This window comes from Hylobates moloch, unplaced genomic scaffold (assembly GCF_009828535.3).
Source record: "Hylobates moloch isolate HMO894 unplaced genomic scaffold, HMol_V3 SCAFFOLD_3, whole genome shotgun sequence".
NCBI lineage: Eukaryota > Metazoa > Chordata > Mammalia > Primates > Hylobatidae > Hylobates > Hylobates moloch.
Genome location: NW_026652278.1, coordinates 56,026,571 through 56,045,530, shown reverse-complemented (window position 1 = coordinate 56,045,530; position 18,960 = coordinate 56,026,571). Strand labels below are relative to the sequence as shown.

General features: G+C 35.6%; 1 protein-coding gene across 3 annotated transcripts; it reads right to left on the bottom strand.

The window, feature by feature from the left end:
- Positions 1–1,795: 1,795 nt before the first annotated feature.
- Positions 1,796–18,537, bottom strand: CDK1 (cyclin dependent kinase 1). Of its 3 annotated transcripts, none has more exons than XM_058436268.1 (8): positions 18,409–18,537; positions 16,639–16,696; positions 11,959–12,115; positions 11,035–11,158; positions 8,543–8,713; positions 4,406–4,569; positions 4,170–4,311; positions 1,796–2,772 (listed from the first exon to the last, which is right to left on the bottom strand). In XM_058436268.1, the coding sequence occupies exons 2-8, from the start codon at positions 16,673–16,675 to the stop codon at positions 2,674–2,676; spliced, it is 894 nt and encodes a 297-aa protein (XP_058292251.1). In that variant the 5' UTR covers positions 16,676–16,696; positions 18,409–18,537; the 3' UTR covers positions 1,796–2,673. The 3 variants fall into 3 exon arrangements, with proteins under 3 accessions (XP_058292251.1, XP_031993906.1, XP_058292250.1); XM_032138015.2 differs by lacking the exon at positions 18,409–18,537 and adding an exon at positions 18,298–18,398; XM_058436267.1 differs by lacking the exon at positions 18,409–18,537 and adding an exon at positions 18,243–18,248.
- Positions 18,538–18,960: the final 423 nt, after the last annotated feature.

Genomic DNA, 18,960 nt, shown 5'->3' with positions numbered 1-18,960 from the left:
TCTCTCTTCAGTCTTCTCAGCTTTAATTTACCCCCTATCTTTTCATTGTCCCCATTAGTCACGCTTCACTCTAGCCATCTTGTCCCAAACCCATTTAAACAATGCCCTCTACTCTCTTCACTCCAAATCCCACACACGTCTTGGTCCACAATGCAAAATGAGTCTATGGTCCTGTGAAAACTCACTGACCCATTTGAATATGGCAATTATTTAAACATGAATGAGACCAAAGTTGACATATGAACTAGTTTGTCAAAGGAACTGTTTTAAAAAAATAAATAACTAATAGTTTTCAAGTCTCCTCAAGCGCTTTAAAATATTTTACTATAATTAAAAACTATTTCACCCTGTTAATCTATAGTCCTCAAAAGACACTTTATTGGGCCACTTTATTAAATTCTCAAATACCATTTTTTCAAAAACTTTTAATTTATATATGCCATGCCCAAATAAATTAGTAAAGACTTCATTGCTGTGCTCACATATATGAAGCCTATACTGGTATATGTATGAAATATGCAGCTTTTCCCCCTCCACTAAAGAGTACAAACTCAAAGAAAAATAGAGTAACTTTAAAGATATTGCATGATGTCATTAAGTTTTAAGACAACTAAAACCAGATATAGGTCCCTAATGGTCAAACTCACCACTACTGATGACAATGGAATTCATCTAAATCAGCTTGGCGAGCTTTTGAAAAAATGCATTATTGGGATACATTTCCCAATTTTCAAAATCTGAATTCACGGTAGTGCCAGAATTAGCTTCTGGGTCTTTCTAGCACATAACAGACTTAAGGGTCACAGGCCTAGAGACAAGCTCCATTTTAAAATTAATCAGAAGTACCACAGCACAAACTAATTTAAAAATACATTTGAGATGAGGACATAATTCAGTAGCTTTTCACCTAGTCACTGAAGTTGACATAGGATCAAAAGTAGGTCACTCATTATAGCAAGTGATGACAGTGTCCTACCAGCTATCTCATTTCCCTGGTCTACCAAGTCAGTTCTAATTTGATGTATTATCAACTTTTCAGACACTTGGACTCTGTGGAGCAAGAGCGGTGAGGTTGCATGCTGTTTCTACATTATCTACAAGGCCCCAAACATTTGTATCACCCATGTATCTATATATTACTGAAAAAATAAATAAGTAAATAATTATATAGGATACACTGATAGTTTCTGTTTTACACTGGGGTAGGAAAGGGGTTGGTGATTAATGCTGGTCGTAAATCACTAAAGGGTTGCAATCCACAATTTGCAAAATAGATCTAGTTCAATGTCTCACTTCATAGATAAGGAAACACAGACCTGTAGATATGACATTATACCATCTCCAATCTTTAGTGTTTCATTTACCCAATTCCTGCCATGCAATCAATCCTAAACAACCCTCCACAATATAACCCCAAATGACTTACATTAATAGGCTCTACATTCTCTTACAACAAACTGGCTTCCACCAAAGACCACAGAACGGGACAACCAAACCACCAATCTTAAAAGGTCTTGCTGCTGAAGAAAGTGACACACACTTTCTTCTAGAATGCAAAATTTCCAAGACAAGATGGATTAGATAGATCCCTCATTACATATCCAATTGAGTGTAAAAATCAGTAAACCAGGAATGCACATTCTAGCCCGTTAACGAGGAGGAAAAATAGAGGAGATATAGTTGGAAAAATGATAGAAGTACACTAAAAAAGTAATAAAACTATTGTACACTTCTCTTGATTGCAGCAAATAATTCAAATTAGGCTGCTTATAGGTAAGAATCACAATGAGCAGCATTATTAGTTAAACAGTTTAATTCCCAAAGCTAGTAATTTTAGTTAAATATACATTAGAGCCTTTTTAGATGGCTACTAATAAACACTATGTCAAAATGTGTAGTTTTAAACTCAGACTCGAAAGCCAAGATAAGCAACTCCTTCAGTTACTACTCTGACCAAGGCATAAGAATTCACTTAGACAAAAAGCTTTCAAAACCTACCTAAAAATAGGATAGTTCATGAATTTTCAAAACTGATCTTCCCTGTTACGGACAGCCCTTGATCTTTGTTAAGACTTAGCAAATTTTGGCATGCTCTCATGTTAGCTTTTTAAGTTACTGAAAACTCCTACAAATTTAGCATCATTTCTCAAATCTGTATAGTTTTCTCATTCCGAATGCTTAAACATTTAGGTCAAAAATTAAAATACCAGTAGAAAAATATTCATCTTTAGCCAGGTTGTATAGTTACAACATGGCAAGAAACTGATGAGAACATTTAAACATTCAGAGCATAAAAATACTTCAAAGCATTACGAAACTTGAACTTAGCACTTTCCTAAATTTTAGTAGTTCCAACTACAGGAAAATAAAACTGCCATAAGGACTGAGATGATTTAAGCCAACTCAAATTTTTTTCCTGATTCCTGACATCAATATTATAGTTTTATTATAGTAACAAATAGTTGTTACAGTGAGACCTACACACATTTACAGAATTATATTTAAATTCATATAGAATATTTACATTTTTAAGTTATACTTTTGAAATTAGAAGACGAAGTACAGCTGAAGTTTGATAACAAAGAAATATATATAAGACAAAAATAGACAAGAGTTAACAATAAAAACACAACTATCTGTTGATATAACATATGGAAACTTTTTGTCAGAAAGCTACATCTTCTTAATCTGATTGTCCAAATCATTAAAATATGGATGATTCAGTGCCATTTTGCCAGAAATTCGTTTGGCTGGATCATAGATTAACATTTTCTGGGAGAAAAAAGAAAAAGAGATATTTAGTTAGGAAATCATTTTTTACAAAATCTCCATAAAACCTCAACTTTTCTAGCAATAAACCAAAACTAATACTTTCCGTGAATATCTATTAAATGAGCATTTCCATTAGTTTAACACACAAATGTCTCCTCCCCTACATTTCACCCTTGAGGTCTAGAATAACTTACTCCGTAAATCATAGATATTCTCAAAAACCTCTTTTTGTTATCAGTTATGGTAAGACTCAAGCATTCAGAAATAGCTTTAAAACTGAGACACAAATATAGGAAAGATGTCTAGTTAATTATATTTACATTGAGAATTAAACGGCCACCTGAGTTATTTACAACATTCTTGAAATGGCAATTAACTATGGCAGTTTCTGATGTAGCTTCCAACAAGTTCCAAATAAAACCCCCCACAGCACAATGTGTTATAAAAATAGCTAAAAATGAGTCACTAAATGAATTATAGTCACAGAACTTCGTATAAGTTAGTTTACGCACCAGAAAAAGCTAAATAAAGTTTAGGATTGATGTTAAATTTGATCTTTAAGAAATACTAATCTTAAAAAAATAAAATAAAATCAACGAGCACACTAGAGATTTTACTAACTAGTTACTATCTGAACTCTCATGTAACCAGCACCATACAAACTGCTTTGGATAAATCATGGTACTCAATTCCCACAGCTAAAAGTAGGTATTAGTGTCATTTTACAAATGAGGACATCGAGGCTCGAAGGGAAGTAACTTGCCCAAGTTCACAGAGCTAAGGAATAAAGCTCTGTCAGCAACAAAGATTTATCCACTCCAAGATATGTCAATTGTGGCTAGACTAAGGAATCTGATTTATAGTATTTGATTTGGGGGAAATCTAAGCTTAATTTTGTGGCATAAGGAGTCTTTACACTCTGAAAGTAACCCGAAGACCAATGAGAAAATGTATACAATGGTGTAGCAATAGATCCTTCTGATGGAGAAACTAGGTACAAAGTGCGAATAAAGCTTATTCAGAAGATGGCTTTAATAATTTAAAATATCAACCAATAAGAAAAACACTTAACGTCTGGCATAAACTAAGAGGGCTCAGCAGTGACAAAAATGCTAGAAAGGAGAGCCCCTATAATTCAGCAACTTAAAAAAAGAAATGTGTATTAATACTGGCTTCTCCCTCAGAATGTCCATGGCTACAAAAACTAATGCTAAATCCTCCTCTCAAAGCCACTAGTGCCTCCTGATATCTAAAATGAAGCTAGTATAATACAATGTACATAATAGACACCTAGCTCAAAAATGTTAGTGTTCTTCCTATTTTCTAGGTAAAAGAAAGAACTGAATATATTCAGAATCATCAATAATTTGAAAGTCAGTATCAAGGGCACTCCTTACCGAGAGCAAATCCAAGCCATTTTCATCCAAGTTTTTGACATGGGATGCTAGGCTTCCTGGTTTCCATTTGGGAAATGTATTCTTATAGTCCTGTAAAGATTCCACTTCTGGCCACACTTCATTATTGGGAGTGCCCAAAGCTCTAAAAAACAGGAAAATAATAATTTCTTAAAGCATAAATGTAATCTCATTGTTACATATATGTTACCTTTATCATCTCAGTTCTTAATAGCTACCTGAAAATCCTGAAGAGTTGATCAATTTCTGAATCTCCATGGAAAAGTGGTTTCTTAGTTGCTAGTTCAGCAAATATGGTGCCTATACTCCAAATGTCAACTGGAGTTGAGTAACGAGCTGACCCCAGCAATACTTCTGGAGATCTGTACCAGAGTGTTACTACCTATTAAAAAGCAAATTTTTACAATGAATAAATGTGGTGCAAAAAATTACCTAAACTTGAACATTTATATTTTTATTAGGGCTGTCCTTTAAAGGTTGTATGACTGCCACCAATAATATTGTTTAAGTCAATTAAAGGTACACAAAATTGAAGATAAATATTTCATTTCTAAGTTCTATTCATTAGAAGACAAAACAGATAAAAGCATAATAAATATTTTTTTTGCTTTTCAAATCACTAAAGATCAAGACAGTTATACAGTCTTTTCTTCCCCCCACTGAAAAACCAAACCCATTGATAATAGATTTGGGGTGACACTGAACAAAGTACAGGTACTGCTTACTTCCTAAGATGGTACTAACAGTACCATTGTAACATGAATAAGAAACACGAGAAATAAAGGGCATCCAAACTGCAAAGGAAGAAGTCAAATTGTCCCTGTGTGCAGAGATGATTTTATATATAGAAAAACTTAAAAGACTCCACCAAAAACTCTTAGAACTGATTAACAAAGTTGCAGTATACAAAATCAAAATCAGCATACAAAAATGAAGTTTCTATACACCAACAAACCAGCTGAAAAATACACCAAGAAAGCAATCTAATGTACAATAGGTACAAAAAACCTAGGAATAAATTTAACCAGGCCGGGCGCGGTGGCTCACGCTTGTAATCCCAGCACTTTGGGAGGCCGAGGCGGGCGGATCATGAGGTCAGGAGATCGAGACCATGGTGAAACCCCGTCTCTACTAAAAATACAAAAAATTAGCCGGGCGTGGTGGCGGGCGCCTGTAGTCCCAGCTACTCGGAGAGGCTGAGGCAGGAGAATGGCGTGAACCCGGGAGGCGGAGCTTGCAGTGAGCCGAGATTGCGCCACTGCACTCCAGCCTGGGCGACAGAGCGAGACTCCGTCTCAAAAAAAAAATAAATAAATAAAAATAAATAAATAAATAAATAAATTTAACCAAGGAGATGTATAATCTCTATACTAAAAACTATAAAACATTGAAGAAAAAAATTTAGGAAGATATAAAAAAAGAAAAGACATCCCATGTTCATGAACTGGAAGAATTAATATAAAAACAACCATATTACCACCCAATTCGATCTACAAATTCAGTGCAATCTCTATCAAAATACCAAGGACATTCTTCACAGAAATAAAAAGAAATCCTAAAATTCATATAGAACCAAAAAAAGACCCACAATAGCTAAACCAATCCTGAGCAAAAACAACAAAGCTGAAGGCATCATACCACCTGACTTCAAAAATGTATTACAAAGCTATAGTAACCAAAACATCATATTAGCATAAAAAAAAGACACATAGACCAACAGAATAAAATAGAGAATCCAAAAATAAATCCATGTATTTACAGTCAACTCATTTTTGAGAAAGATGACAAGAACATTCACTAGGGAAAGGCCAATCTCTTCAATAAATGGTGCTGGAAAAACTGGATAATCCATATGCAGAACAATGAAACTAAACCCCCTCATCTAACCATACAAAAAAATCAACTCAAAATGGATTAAATAAGACCTTAAGCTATGAAACTACTGGAAGAAAACAGGGGAAACACTGTTATTGATATTGATCTGGACAAAAATCATATGGATAAGACCTCAAAAGCTCAAGCAACAATATCAAAAATAGACAAATGAGGCCAGGTGCAGCAGCTCATGCCTATAATCCCAACACTTTGGGAGGCCAAAGCGGGAGGATTGCATGAGCCCAGGAGTTCGAGAACAGTCTGGGAAATATGCTGACAATCCCATCTCTAAAAAATTTAAAAATTAGCCTAGCATGGTGGTGCACGCCTGTGTATGGGCCCAACTACTCAGTAGGCTGACGTGGGAGGATCACTGGAGCCCAGGAGGTTGAGGTTGCAGTCAGCCCTGTTCACGCCACTGCATTCCAGCATGGGTGACAGAGAAAGACCCTGTCTCAGCAACAACAAATAGACAAACAGGATTATATCGAACTAAAAAGCTTCTGCACAGCAAAAGAAACAACAGAATGAACAGAATAACAGAATAATGCGACTATCTGCAGAATGGGAGAAATTATTTGCAAATCATTCATACAACAAAGAATTAACATCCAGAATAAAAAAAAAAATAGTAAGAATCCAATTTTTAAAATGGTCAAAGATCTGAATGAAACTTTCTCAAGACATACAAATGACCAGCAAATACATGAAAAAGTGCTCAACATCACTATTCATTAGGGAAATGCAAATCAAAACCACAATGAGCTATAACACCCCAGTTAGAGTAATTATCATCAAGACAAAAAATAAGTGCTGACAAGGATGCAGAGAAAGGGCAACTTTTTCGCACTGTTGGTGGGCTCTTAAATTAGTAGAGCCATTATGAAAAACTGTTTAGAGGATCCTCAAAAGACTACAAACTAGAACTACCATATAATTTAGCAATCCCACCAAAATAAATAAAATCAATTATGTCAAAGAGATATCTGCACTCCCATGTTTATTGAAGCACTGTTCACAATAGTAAAGATACAGAATCAACCCGCTTCCATCAACAGCTAAAGAAAATGTGGTGTATACATACACACATACAGAAAATGTAGTGCACACACACATACGTGCACGGGCACACAATGGAATACTAGAATACTACTCAGCTATAAAAAAAGAATGAAATCCTGTCATTTATGACAACAAGGATGAGCCATGAAATAAGCCAGGCACAGAAGGATAAACACATGTTTTCACTCATATTTGAAAACGTAAAAAGTTGATCTAATGGCCATAGAGTGGAATAGTGGTTACTCAGGGCTTAGAAGAGGAAGATAGAGATAAGTTGGTTTATGGATACAATTACAGCTCAAAAGGAAAAATAAGCTCTAGTGTTCTATAGCACTGTAAGCTGACTACAGTTACCAATAATTTACTGTAAATTTTCAAATAGCCAGAACAAAGAATTTTGAATGTTCCCAACAAAAAGAAATAATAAATGCTTGGGGCAATGGATATGCTAACTACCCCAATTTAATTAATACATATTGCATACATGTATCCAAATACCACACTGTACCCCATAAATACGTATAATAAAGCGTCAATAAAAAATGATTTTTAAATAATTTAAAAAACATGAATAAATCAAATAACAGCTTATTAGTGATCTAGAACTAACCATTTTAGTATATTTAGCATATGGTAAAAATATTGCCTCTTAGAACAAAGCTAATGAAGTCAATAGCATTTGTTTAAGACAAACAAAATAATCTTAGTTTGTTTATACAGCCATGTAAAAAAATGATACAAAGAGCTAACAAGCAGCCAAGACATCTAATCAGATGAGCACTGTTACTAGTTTTGATCTGGAGACAGTCTTTGGATCAAGGGTAGACAACTCCACAGAAGACAGCTTTTCAATAATCCTTTACTATACAATGTTCCCTTTCCTTCAGAAACACTAAATGCCATGTCAGCAATATAACACACATCAAACATAAATTATAGTTAGTAATTCCTAAATGTATCAGAAATAATGTACCTTAAGGAACAAAACCTGTCTTTGAATCAATCTGACTATAATCAGGGAGGGTTCAGTCAGGAGACAGAAACCAAGGTGGTGATTTGAATGGGGAGAGTTTAACATAAAGAATTAAAGTACAACAAAGGATGGGAATAATGTAAATAAATAAAGTAAAAAATAATGAGAATGTAAAAACTGTAGCTAGGAAAACCCCTTTCTCCTGCCATGTCTCTCTAGTACCCTCTACCTTAACAACATAGCAGCTGGTAAAGAAAAAATACCTAAAGGCTTCAGTTCCATTTTCACATAGCATGCAATGAATTTGGAGCTGAGAGGCAATAAATTGATACTGGCACAGAGTAGATATATTTTATTGAGTTATTTCTTGACTTCCACAAATACAGAAAAATAATCCAGCAATCACACACATTCAAAAGCCATCAAAAACCACTATTCCACTTACCTCATGTGTATATACTCTAATAGGTATTCCAAAAGCTCTGGCAAGGCCAAAATCAGCCAGTTTAATTGTTCCTTTGTCATCAATCAAGAGATTTTGAGGTTTTAAGTCTCTGTGAAGAACTCTTCTAGAGTGACAAAAGACAATCCCCTGTAGGATTTGGTATAAATAACTCTGGAAAAAGCAAGTAAAAGTTAGAAACTTAAGCAAAGTACATGATTTTCTAAATAATCTGTTTCAAAGTCAAAAAATTAGGACGCAGAGAAATAATTTGATTACTAGAGCTTTCAGGCCATTTTAGGCTAATAAGCATTTGTGGGTGGGAAGCCCATTTATATACAACATCACATTTGTATACCTAAGAAAATGATCTTCACCTTATAGACATATCTATAGTCATGTGAACACATTTAGTCTTTAAAAATTTTTGGTCCCCGATCCTTAAATTACAAATTGGTTTTCTACACAGAAGCCTCTTGATTTTTCTTCTGTATACCACTACCAACTCTATTTTGTATCTTCAGTACAGTTGGCCTTTTCTATCTTTCATTTTTACATATTCATTTCCTTCTTGAAAAAATTAGATTCTAAAAGTGATGGCAAAGATATTATGATTATATATTTCAATGGATAAAATTATCATAAAATGCTGCTTAGTTCAGAGAAAAGTGCTTTACAAGACATTTGTTGCCAAAGACAATGTCACTGACATCTGAAGTGGCATGGAAATTACAAAAACAAAGTACACAGAAAAATGACTTACAGTTTGAAATTGGAAAGTAATACAGATGCTCCATCTTAGAGGGACAAGTGGTGTTCAAAAAACAAAACAAAACGGATGCTCCATCTGGATAAACTCATTCTAAGTTGAAAATACCTTGTCGAAATGCACTGAATACACCTAACCTACCAAACATAGCTAAGCGTAGCCCACCTTAAATGTGCTCAAAACACTTACATTAGCATATAGTTGGAAGTGTTGAATACCTCGTTATTTATTGAATACTGTACTGAAAGTGAAAAAACAGAATGGTTGTATGGGTAAATGAAGTATGGTTTCTAGTGAATGTGCATCATTTCTGCTTCATTGTAAAACTGAAAAATTGTAAGTAAAACCATTGTTGCCTATACATAAAACCAGTTAAAACAACTGGCTAGCCATTTGGAAAAAGATAAAGCTGAATCTGTATCCCAGTTTTTAAGTCAAAATAAATCTTAAACCATACAGAATTTAAGACAAAAAAAGTATGTGTGGAAGACAGGACTTACTAAAACTACCAGAAAAATACTGACATGTATTATTCTAATACATTCGATCTTTGAGTGAGGAAGACTTAAGCAAGACATAAAAGCAGAAAGTCCAAAAGTCATGCAAGATTGTTAAAGAACGTATCCTAATGAAAATACAGTAGAGAATAGGTATAGGCGGTTTATAATAGCTAAATATGAAGTGTTAAATTGTCATGAAATATAAAATTAAAACAATCTTAATATGCCTTTTTCACATAGTTAAAAGATTGATAAAACCAAGTTTTGGCAATGATGTACTAAAACAGTAAGTATTACACACCATGAGTATTTAAGAGTAAATTGCTACAAGTTTTTTAGAGGGCAACCGGCAGTATCTATCAAAATGCAAATAAACATCTTCAATCCATCATTCCCACTCTAAAAATTTATCCTATAAAGTTGCATACAAAGATTAATATCTATAAGGACATTTAATATCATTTATAGTATCTATAAGTACTGTTAATAAGAGCAACAATAACCAAATTGGAAAATAATTTAAATGTTCATCAATATGGAAGTGGTTTAAATAATTATATCAAAAATGTAAACAGACATAGGTAGATCTACGTCTTGATAATGTTTTACACAAAAAAGGGAAAATATGTATATATACATATACATATGCAAGTAAGTCCACCTTGTGTAAAAAAAAAATCTTTATATACATGCAAAGTGAACATACATACAAGTATAAGATTACAAATAAAACTAACAACAGTGCTACCTCTGCAGAGTGGTTTGGTAGAACTGGTACAAGAATAAGACACTTTTATATACTTCAGCACTTAAAACTATACAATTTTATAATTAAACTGAAATATAATAAATGTCTACAATAAATTGACCAAAACATATTCAAAACTGGAATAAAACACCTACAACCACCACTCTGCCCTAGGCTTTCATTACTTTGTTTTACATGTATCTGACAGCCAAAGAAAGACCAGACTACCCCAGCTTCCAACAATACTTATCAGTTCTATGTTATCTCAGGCACTACTTTTTACTTACTAGAAACACTATCTGGTAATAACATAGGTGACTCTAACCTGTATAAACTAACCATGAGGGAGAAAAATGAAATACTTTTTCTTATTCTAACACTTTTTCCAAGCATATTCCCACAAAATGCAGGGACTTCTATATATAGTCCCTTTATATCCACAGTGCATAAATATTAATAAAATTAGTTAAGCTTTTACCTTAACAAGTGAAGAATCCATGTACTGACCAGGAGGGATAGAATCCAAGTATTTCTTCAGATCCATGGAAAGAAACTCAAAGATGAGATATAACCTGGAATCCTGCATAAGCACATCCTGAAGACTGGAAAAAAAAAATATATGAAAGAAGAATCCAGCAAACATTTTTGACCCCTGTTTCACAAAATAAAACTCCTTCCATAATTTCAGTTGCTATAACAAAAACTGGGAAGAGGTAGTAGCTTCCCTAATGGAAGAGACTCAAAACTCAAATTTAAGAAAGGAATCTCAGGGCAACTATTTAAAATTAAGCCTTGTACAGGAGGTGCTTATTTATAAGGAGTCTGTATTCAAAAAGAACATATCTAGGTTGGCTACTAATTGCTGAGAGCTTATTTTTTCATTGAAGTGAATTATACAAATAAATTTTAAAGTGGTATCTGACCTTAAAAGCTACTTCCAATCTCTAGCTCCAGCCAAGTACAATTAGATTTTAACTTGGACTGTTAGGAAGACAGCTCTCCAAAAACACCCAATGCAAATACTTTAAGGAAAAAAAATCTTTTCCATTTGACCTAGCTACTTTTCTTAAGACTAACTAAAGGGTCTTCAGGAACTAGAGCTCCCCAAGTAGGAGAGAGTTGACAAAGCTCTATGAAAAGGGCTTTACTCCCATGGCTGATTTACCTTGCTTTTCCAGGCCCAAATATTAATCTACATCACCAAGCTCCTCCAACTCTGTTCCTGCTTTAACAGCCTGTTCTCTTTTACATATGTGCGGCATTCTCAACTAACAAAAATAGGGTTCTAGTCCACTCAGTAAGGCTAGACCAAGAAATTAAGCAAATGTAAAGATTTCCAAGTTGAAATTTATATTTGAAATAGCATGCAGAAAATGGCTTACATTCAGATATTATAACATACCTGACTATATTTGGATGACGAAGTTCTTTTAATAGAGAAATTTCCCGAATTGCAGTACTAGGAACCCCTTCCTCTTCACTTTCTAGTCTGATTTTTTTCATGGCTACCACTTGACCTGTAGTTTTGTGTCTACCTTTATACACAACTCCATAGGTACCTGAAACAAAGTAAACAATATGCTGCGTGACACACCCCACAAACTAAAGATCTTTTTTTTTTCCTTATGGCAGGGTCTTGTTCTCTTGTCCAGGTTGGAGTGCAGTGGGTCAGTTAAGGCTCACTACAACCTCCACCTCCTGGGCTCAAGGGATCCTCCCATGGCAGCCTCCCAAGTAGCTGGGACTACAGGCACACGCCACCACACTCGGCTAATTTTTGTCTTTCTGGTACAGATGGAGTTTCATCATGTTGCCCAGGCTGGTCTGGAACTCGTAAGCTCAAGCAATCTACCTGCCTCGCCATCCCAAAGTGCTGAGATTACAGGCGTGACCCACCGTACCTGGTCAAACTAAAGGATTTTAAGATCATTGAATCCCATAAGGGTCACATGATAGAAATGTCTGGTGTGGCCATATGGGAGTATCTTACTCATACCCTCATTGCTTCCAAAAACAAATTGAGAGTAACTACAATCTGTATGGCTTAAAAATAAAATTCATGTAGTCATCACAAGTTTTCTATACATCTAAATTACCATTAATGTTCCAGCATATTTTACAGAACAAAATAGATCATTTGCAAATTAAAATTAACCTTCTGTCAATATCTTACCCTGCAACAAAGCAGGCATAAAATATAGTGTAAAAATTTGGGCTCAGGAAATATTACTGATAAGAGTCATTATGACAGTTTCAGAAAATACTGTAGAGTGCTTTATGCTTTTCAAAACACTTTTATCTGTATCTCAAAATATGTTGAGAATGAGTCAACAGTCCTCATTCTCAAAAGAATGGAGAAAAAAGACCAAGTGTTTGTGTATTAAACCTAATAAAGCACATAGTATGTACTACATGTTAGGAAAGCCTCACACTCATTTGCAAGTTGATGAAAATACTGATTTCGATATATGGACTTCAGGTAATGAGCAACAATATCAATTATAAGGGATAGCAGGGAGGGAGGAGGTGGATACAGGGAATGAAATGGCAATAAGGGAGGAGACTAGCTAAAATGTGTCACACACGTGGCAGCGCTGAATTCCCTAGACAAGTCTTTTTAAACTCGAGTTGGAGTTTAGGGAGGTCCTGAACCCCTTAAGTAAACACAAAATTTTGTTGAATAGCTTGCTTTCCGTGGCAGTGGTTTAACTTCAAAAGTGATTAGAGTGCACTGTTCTAGGAAGAAGGCCTCTTCTATAGCTTTTGAGTTTCTCTGAAGGCAGCAATTTTTAAAAAAAAGCTAACAACCAACAAATTACTAACTGCTCAGACTATTAAGCAGTTTGAGCAGTAGCAAATTGATGTTACTTAAGCTTAATTTTTTTGACAGAACCTCTATACAAAAGTCTATGTTTTCTTAAATACTGGTGTCATTTTAAAACTATAAACTGACATGAGTCATTTTATACTATTTTGATTAAATTGTGGATTAATGTGTAACTTTTTGATAACCAAAATTACTCTACATTAAAGGAGAATTGACTATATTTAATCCTCACAGCCATCCTTAAAAGTAGGCAACCTTCATATACTTAAAATCTACATTTTTTTGGATGTAAATTCAGCTCTCATTAAACACAAAAAGTAGGTAAACCAGTAGCACAATCATCTGGCATACTGTTTAAGTGATCTCAGGAAAATTAGTCACTTGCATAATATAGTCACATAAGCAGTTAATGGTAAGTTCAGAACTAATTTTTTTTCTAGCATCCTTTCTTCTCCCTCAAGTGTACAATCTCATCTAATCGTAAATAATTTTCAGAATTAATAACTAACCAGTGGCCAACACTCAATGTGTTGAATTTTAGAGATAATATCACATCTCACTGAACTACTGGAAGAGGGGTTAAACAAAGCAGAACTATTCTGTTGGTTAATTATCCAAAATTATTTTTGAAATACATGGCATATGCTCCAAAATGAACTAAGAATTTTAAAGATAGAAATACTCTAGGGTATTTAACTAAGTATAAATAACTAAGGAGGTAAAAATCATTAACACAGAGGTAAGCCTAGAAGGAGATCAGTCTAAATCTAATGGAAGCTTTATCCCAGGAAACAAGAAGAAACAAAAGAAAAATATGTAGGATATGATCAAGTTACGGAGGCCCTTAAGCAGAAAACCTTCATTAGGCAAGTATTTACCAAATGCCTACTAAATGCCAGGTAAGGTTCCACCATCATGGATACAGTTACTCTATGATCCAAAAAGACATTTTCTTAAGACAGGAAGGAGTTCAAAGATTAGTATCACAACACTCAGATTTCTGTAATTCAGAAGAAACCAGAGAACAATTTTTGTAATATTTAAAATAGTAAAGTCTGGATGTATTTAAGAAATGAATTAGGTTGTCAAGACTCACTGTCAAGTGAGAGAAAAGGCAGAGACTGTTCTAAATCAGAATTAATGTCAATGAAAAAAATAAAAGATAATGCTAACATACATACAGATAATAAAGTAAACATGACAAAACACCAACATCTTGGTAAAAATATTACAAGTTCATTGCATAAATCTTTCAATATAGATTTGGAGATGTTCAAAATGAAAAGTTGAGGGGAAAAAAATATAACTTTTAAAGTAGTATTTTAATACTAGACTTTAACCAGATACCTGGCAGAACCAAAAGAAAATTCTGTGTGGATCATTTAGGCCTCCATTTATTTCCACAAGTTCCTTTTTCCAAAACAATATCCAGCACATAATCCAAAACAATCAGGCATTGGAGTAGAAACGACAATACAAGCCAGAAAAAGAAACAACAGTGTTCAGAAGAACAAACAAGGAAAACAGATGTTATTATTATCTATTTGGCTATCTCCTGTGGGTTGGGCACTACTGATAGGCAGTGGGCAAACAGTTGTGAACAAGACAAAAACCCCAGCCCTCAAGGATACTATGGTATAATAATTAAAATGGATATTAAGCATGATGCAAAGGGAACTACAAAATGCTCTTGGACTAGAAGAGGAGATAAAAAATGAAGCCAGTAGAGACTGGCCTCCAGGTAGAAAGAACAGCCATTGCCAAAACTCATAGGCCAAATCACAGGATACATTTGAGGACATCAAAGAAATCCAAATTAGAGCTGAGTGGCATTAGATGAAGCTGGTAAAGAGACAGTTTTGGAGACAGTGTTCATAGTAATAATACAATGTTCAAATGATAAACATTTGGAGGTTTTCTGAGTTAAAGCACTCATAACAAATGCTTTCCATAATATTGTTCAATTGAATCATATCTTTCATGTTAAGTCCAATTATCACCATTTGCAGAGGCAGAAACTGAGATCCAGAAAAGTTAAGAGGGTTTACCACTGTCACACTGCTAGAAATAAAGAATGGGAGTCTTATGACTTGCATGTATGTAATGGATTAAATCTAAAATTACATTGTTTTAACTGCTTCTATTTATAGTAGCAATTAAAGTACTTTTCTCAGAAGTCAAATCTGTAGTCTCCTGTATGTTTGGAGTTCTATCATCTTAAAGAAAAATATATTTATACTTTAAGAAGGTCTCTTTTTATGCCAAACTAAAATCAACAAATTCTCTGGGAATTTAAGAAACACACTACAAAGCCTTAGACATACTAATCACATATTTTTAATTCAGCAGCAAAATTTGTTTAGTAGAATGGGTATGAGGTTTTTAAGTGATTTTTAAAAAATATATATTTTATATATATGTATACACACACACACCTCCAATCGAACACCACACTAACTTGTCACTCCTATTCCACTAAATTCCCTCCAGTATTCCCCCTTGTTTTTCACTTTCTTGTCAAGTGGGGTCTTTGATCACATTAAAAATATAGTTGGGAATTTTCTTCTGGCAGAACCTATATAAACTGGATTCTATTAGCAAATTATTTTGTACCTGGAGAATCGAGAATGTTCTGCTGGAGTCGAGGAACAGGCGAAGGGATATACCCCTCATTTGTGCCATAGATAGATCTAAACATTCCTTCAAGTACCACAGAAAGGGAATGATTATATACATAAGTTATAATTTTAGAATAGCTTAAACATGTACATATGACAGGTCATTTATACTTAGGGTAACTAAATAGAAATTTTATTTAAATTAGATTTAAGTCAATTATTGTAACCAGTCTATAAAGTCTGAATAAAAATATTTATCATCCTAAAAATAACTGAAAGAGACTAAAAATATATTATGAAGTTAGCATAATTCTGCAGCCCTAACCTCTGCCCCTGAACACATGTGCAAGTTATCAATAGTGTCTTCAAAATACAAGTACCACTATAAGTGTTTAGTATCAGAAGACTGTAAGACTATGGGGGTGAGGGGAAGGGTCATTAGGGATTTGGTAATTTCGATTCTCTTGAAATGTGAACAAATTTGCGTTTATTAAGTAAAGAACATATGTTAATGCACACTGGTACCACAAGACATCTTAATGGTTGAATTTTAATAAATATTTAAATGTGTTCATATTACAGAAGTTGTAGCACTGTTAAATCATTACAAAAAAATTATTTTACTAAAACCACTCACCTTCTCCAATTTTCTCTATTTTGGTATAATCTTCCATAGTCAATGGGTATGGTAGATCCTAAAATGAAGGAAAAACTGACTTAATTACATGCCACTAACTCGAGAAGTTTTAAGCATTAATGAAACACTGGAAGTAAAGCATTTTCCACAGAGCCTACTGCAGCATAAGTATTCCATAAATATTAATTACATTCAAACAATATTTACAAGGGTAAGGACTCCGACAAGAACCTTCCATCCTTCTTGACTCCTGAGACACTGGAAACGTGTATACTCTATACTAGTGTAGTATTTAGCTTCTTCCAATCAAAATAACCCTCAAATTCAGGTATCAACTTGTCTATTCTTTCCAAACAAAAACCAGAATTATGTTCCCTTTTTGTGACACTTAAGTAGTATCTGCGTGTGCCAAAGTTATACCCAAATATTTCAACAAATTTATACCGCTTTATGATATTCCTAATTTTATTCAAAACACTATTCTTTAAAGTTATGAGGACAGAACTAAAATGTGTTCAGACTGTTCATTAGGAAAATTTTGTTAAAAGCGACAAAAACATTTTAAGTGTTTACAGTTGCCCACGTGACAATTTTAATCTTTTTCCTCTGCTTGCTGAGGTCACAGACAAACATGCTCAAGATTTTCAAGGTACTTTTTCCACGAGTAGGAAATATCACTTAAGCACCCTAAAACAAAAGAATGAAAAGTGCAATTCCACAGATAAAATTCTAATTATAACCTACACAACATCAAGGACTAAGCAGAAAAACTGTATACTTGAATCACAATGAACGGGTTAAAAAAAAAAAAAAGAGCTGACAACCAGAAGTTCAAGACTTCCTCTGAAGTTTGCAAATGAAACGTCAGAACTCCAGGCATAATTACCTAAATTTTTCTAACACCCATCACTGATGATAAAATCATTTATAAAGCACACTCGGAATAGACCTTTAAGTTCTAGTTCTCACATTCATCTTCAAAGAAAAATCAATCCAGAAAGAAGCAGAGATGTATCTTTTTAAATGAAAAAAAAAACTGCACTACACTGCTCATGAGAGTTAAGTGCCTGGGCTGAGTGTTCTTAATAGCTCCAGGTGGGCCGGGGCCGGGGCCGGGGCCGGGGCCGTGGGCAGAGCAAGCCCGAGAAGGCCCACGAGTTCCAGGATCGGTTTCTCAGGGCGGCCTGGCTCTAGGGACCCGCGCCTGTACCTGGCCCAGGTGCGGTCCCGCCTTCCCACCCCCGAGGCGGGATGGCAGGGGGCGCAGGGGCCGGGCCCAGGAAAGAGCCTGCCACTCCGCAGGCGCTCAGCGTCGGGGAGCGGATTTTGCTTCAATCAAGACCCTAAAGCCTCTTCAGGCAGTTCCTGAGAACAGCCGACCTCGACTCATGACTGCAGCCCCGAACCCCCACCCCCACGCCGCCTAACCCCGCAAGGCTGGGCTCCCATAGCCTCCCTCTAAAGCCAGCCAGCCCAGTGTGGCTCACACGCCCAGGCCCAGGCGAAGGCCCTGCCCACCGCCCCCCCGAGGCCCAGCCGGGCCCCGCGCAGATCCCTGCCCCCCAGTCCGGCCTTCTTTGAGGACCCCGTTCCTCAATACTCGCCCTCCGAGGCCCCCGGGCCGTCCCCTAGACACGACCCTGACCCCAGCCACTGTACCCGGCTTATTATTCCGCGGCGGCCGCAGCGGCAGCTACAACAACCGCGTCGCTCTCCGCTCAAATTCCAAGAGCCAGCTTTGAAGCCAAGTGCGAGCAGTTTCAAACTCACCGCGCTAAAGGGCCCCGGATTCACCAATCGGGTAGCCCGTAGACTTTCAAAGCAGCCAATCAGAGCCCAGCTACGCTGGGCAGGCCTTCCCGGGTGGCTAGAGCGCGAAAGAAAGAGGAAAGGGCGGCTAGAGAAAAAGCAGGAGGGCGGGCGCCAACTGAGTGCGAGCGCAAGCGCTCTCCTCCAGCCGGGAGAGTGTCGTCCTACTGTTTCTAGTCAGCGGAGCAGGAAGCTACTGTTCGCTCCGTTCTTCTTTTAAATTTTTTCTCCCCAGTATTGGCACAGTTCAAATTTATTATACTCCAAATAGCTCATCAAAAAAATGATATTGTGTTTACATCGAGATTCCATTACTTTCACTTCTAATACTTAGGGTTAGGAGTGTATAGTTATGTTTTTCTAAATGCGTGATTTGCGGGCTGGCTCCAAGGAGCACATTTCAGTGACCTTAAGAAGGAAATGGAAAACTCAAAAGACCGCCTCAAAAATGTAAAGGAAAATTTATTATTTATATCACTGTGCTTTGTTCCTACCTCATTTTTGAATTTAATA

Excerpts from the sequence above, each read along its gene's own strand:
- CDK1 (XM_058436268.1), bottom strand. The coding sequence starts at position 16,675 with ATGGAAGATTATACCAAAATAGAGAAAATTGGAGAAG. Across the intron at positions 11,159-11,958 it reads CGTCATCCAAATATAGTCAG|TCTTCAGGATGTGCTTATGC; the intron begins GTATGTTATAAT and ends TTTTTTTTCCAG. Across the intron at positions 2,773-4,169 it reads ATGGCTTGGATTTGCTCTCG|AAAATGTTAATCTATGATCC; the intron begins GTAAGGAGTGCC and ends TTTTTCTCCCAG.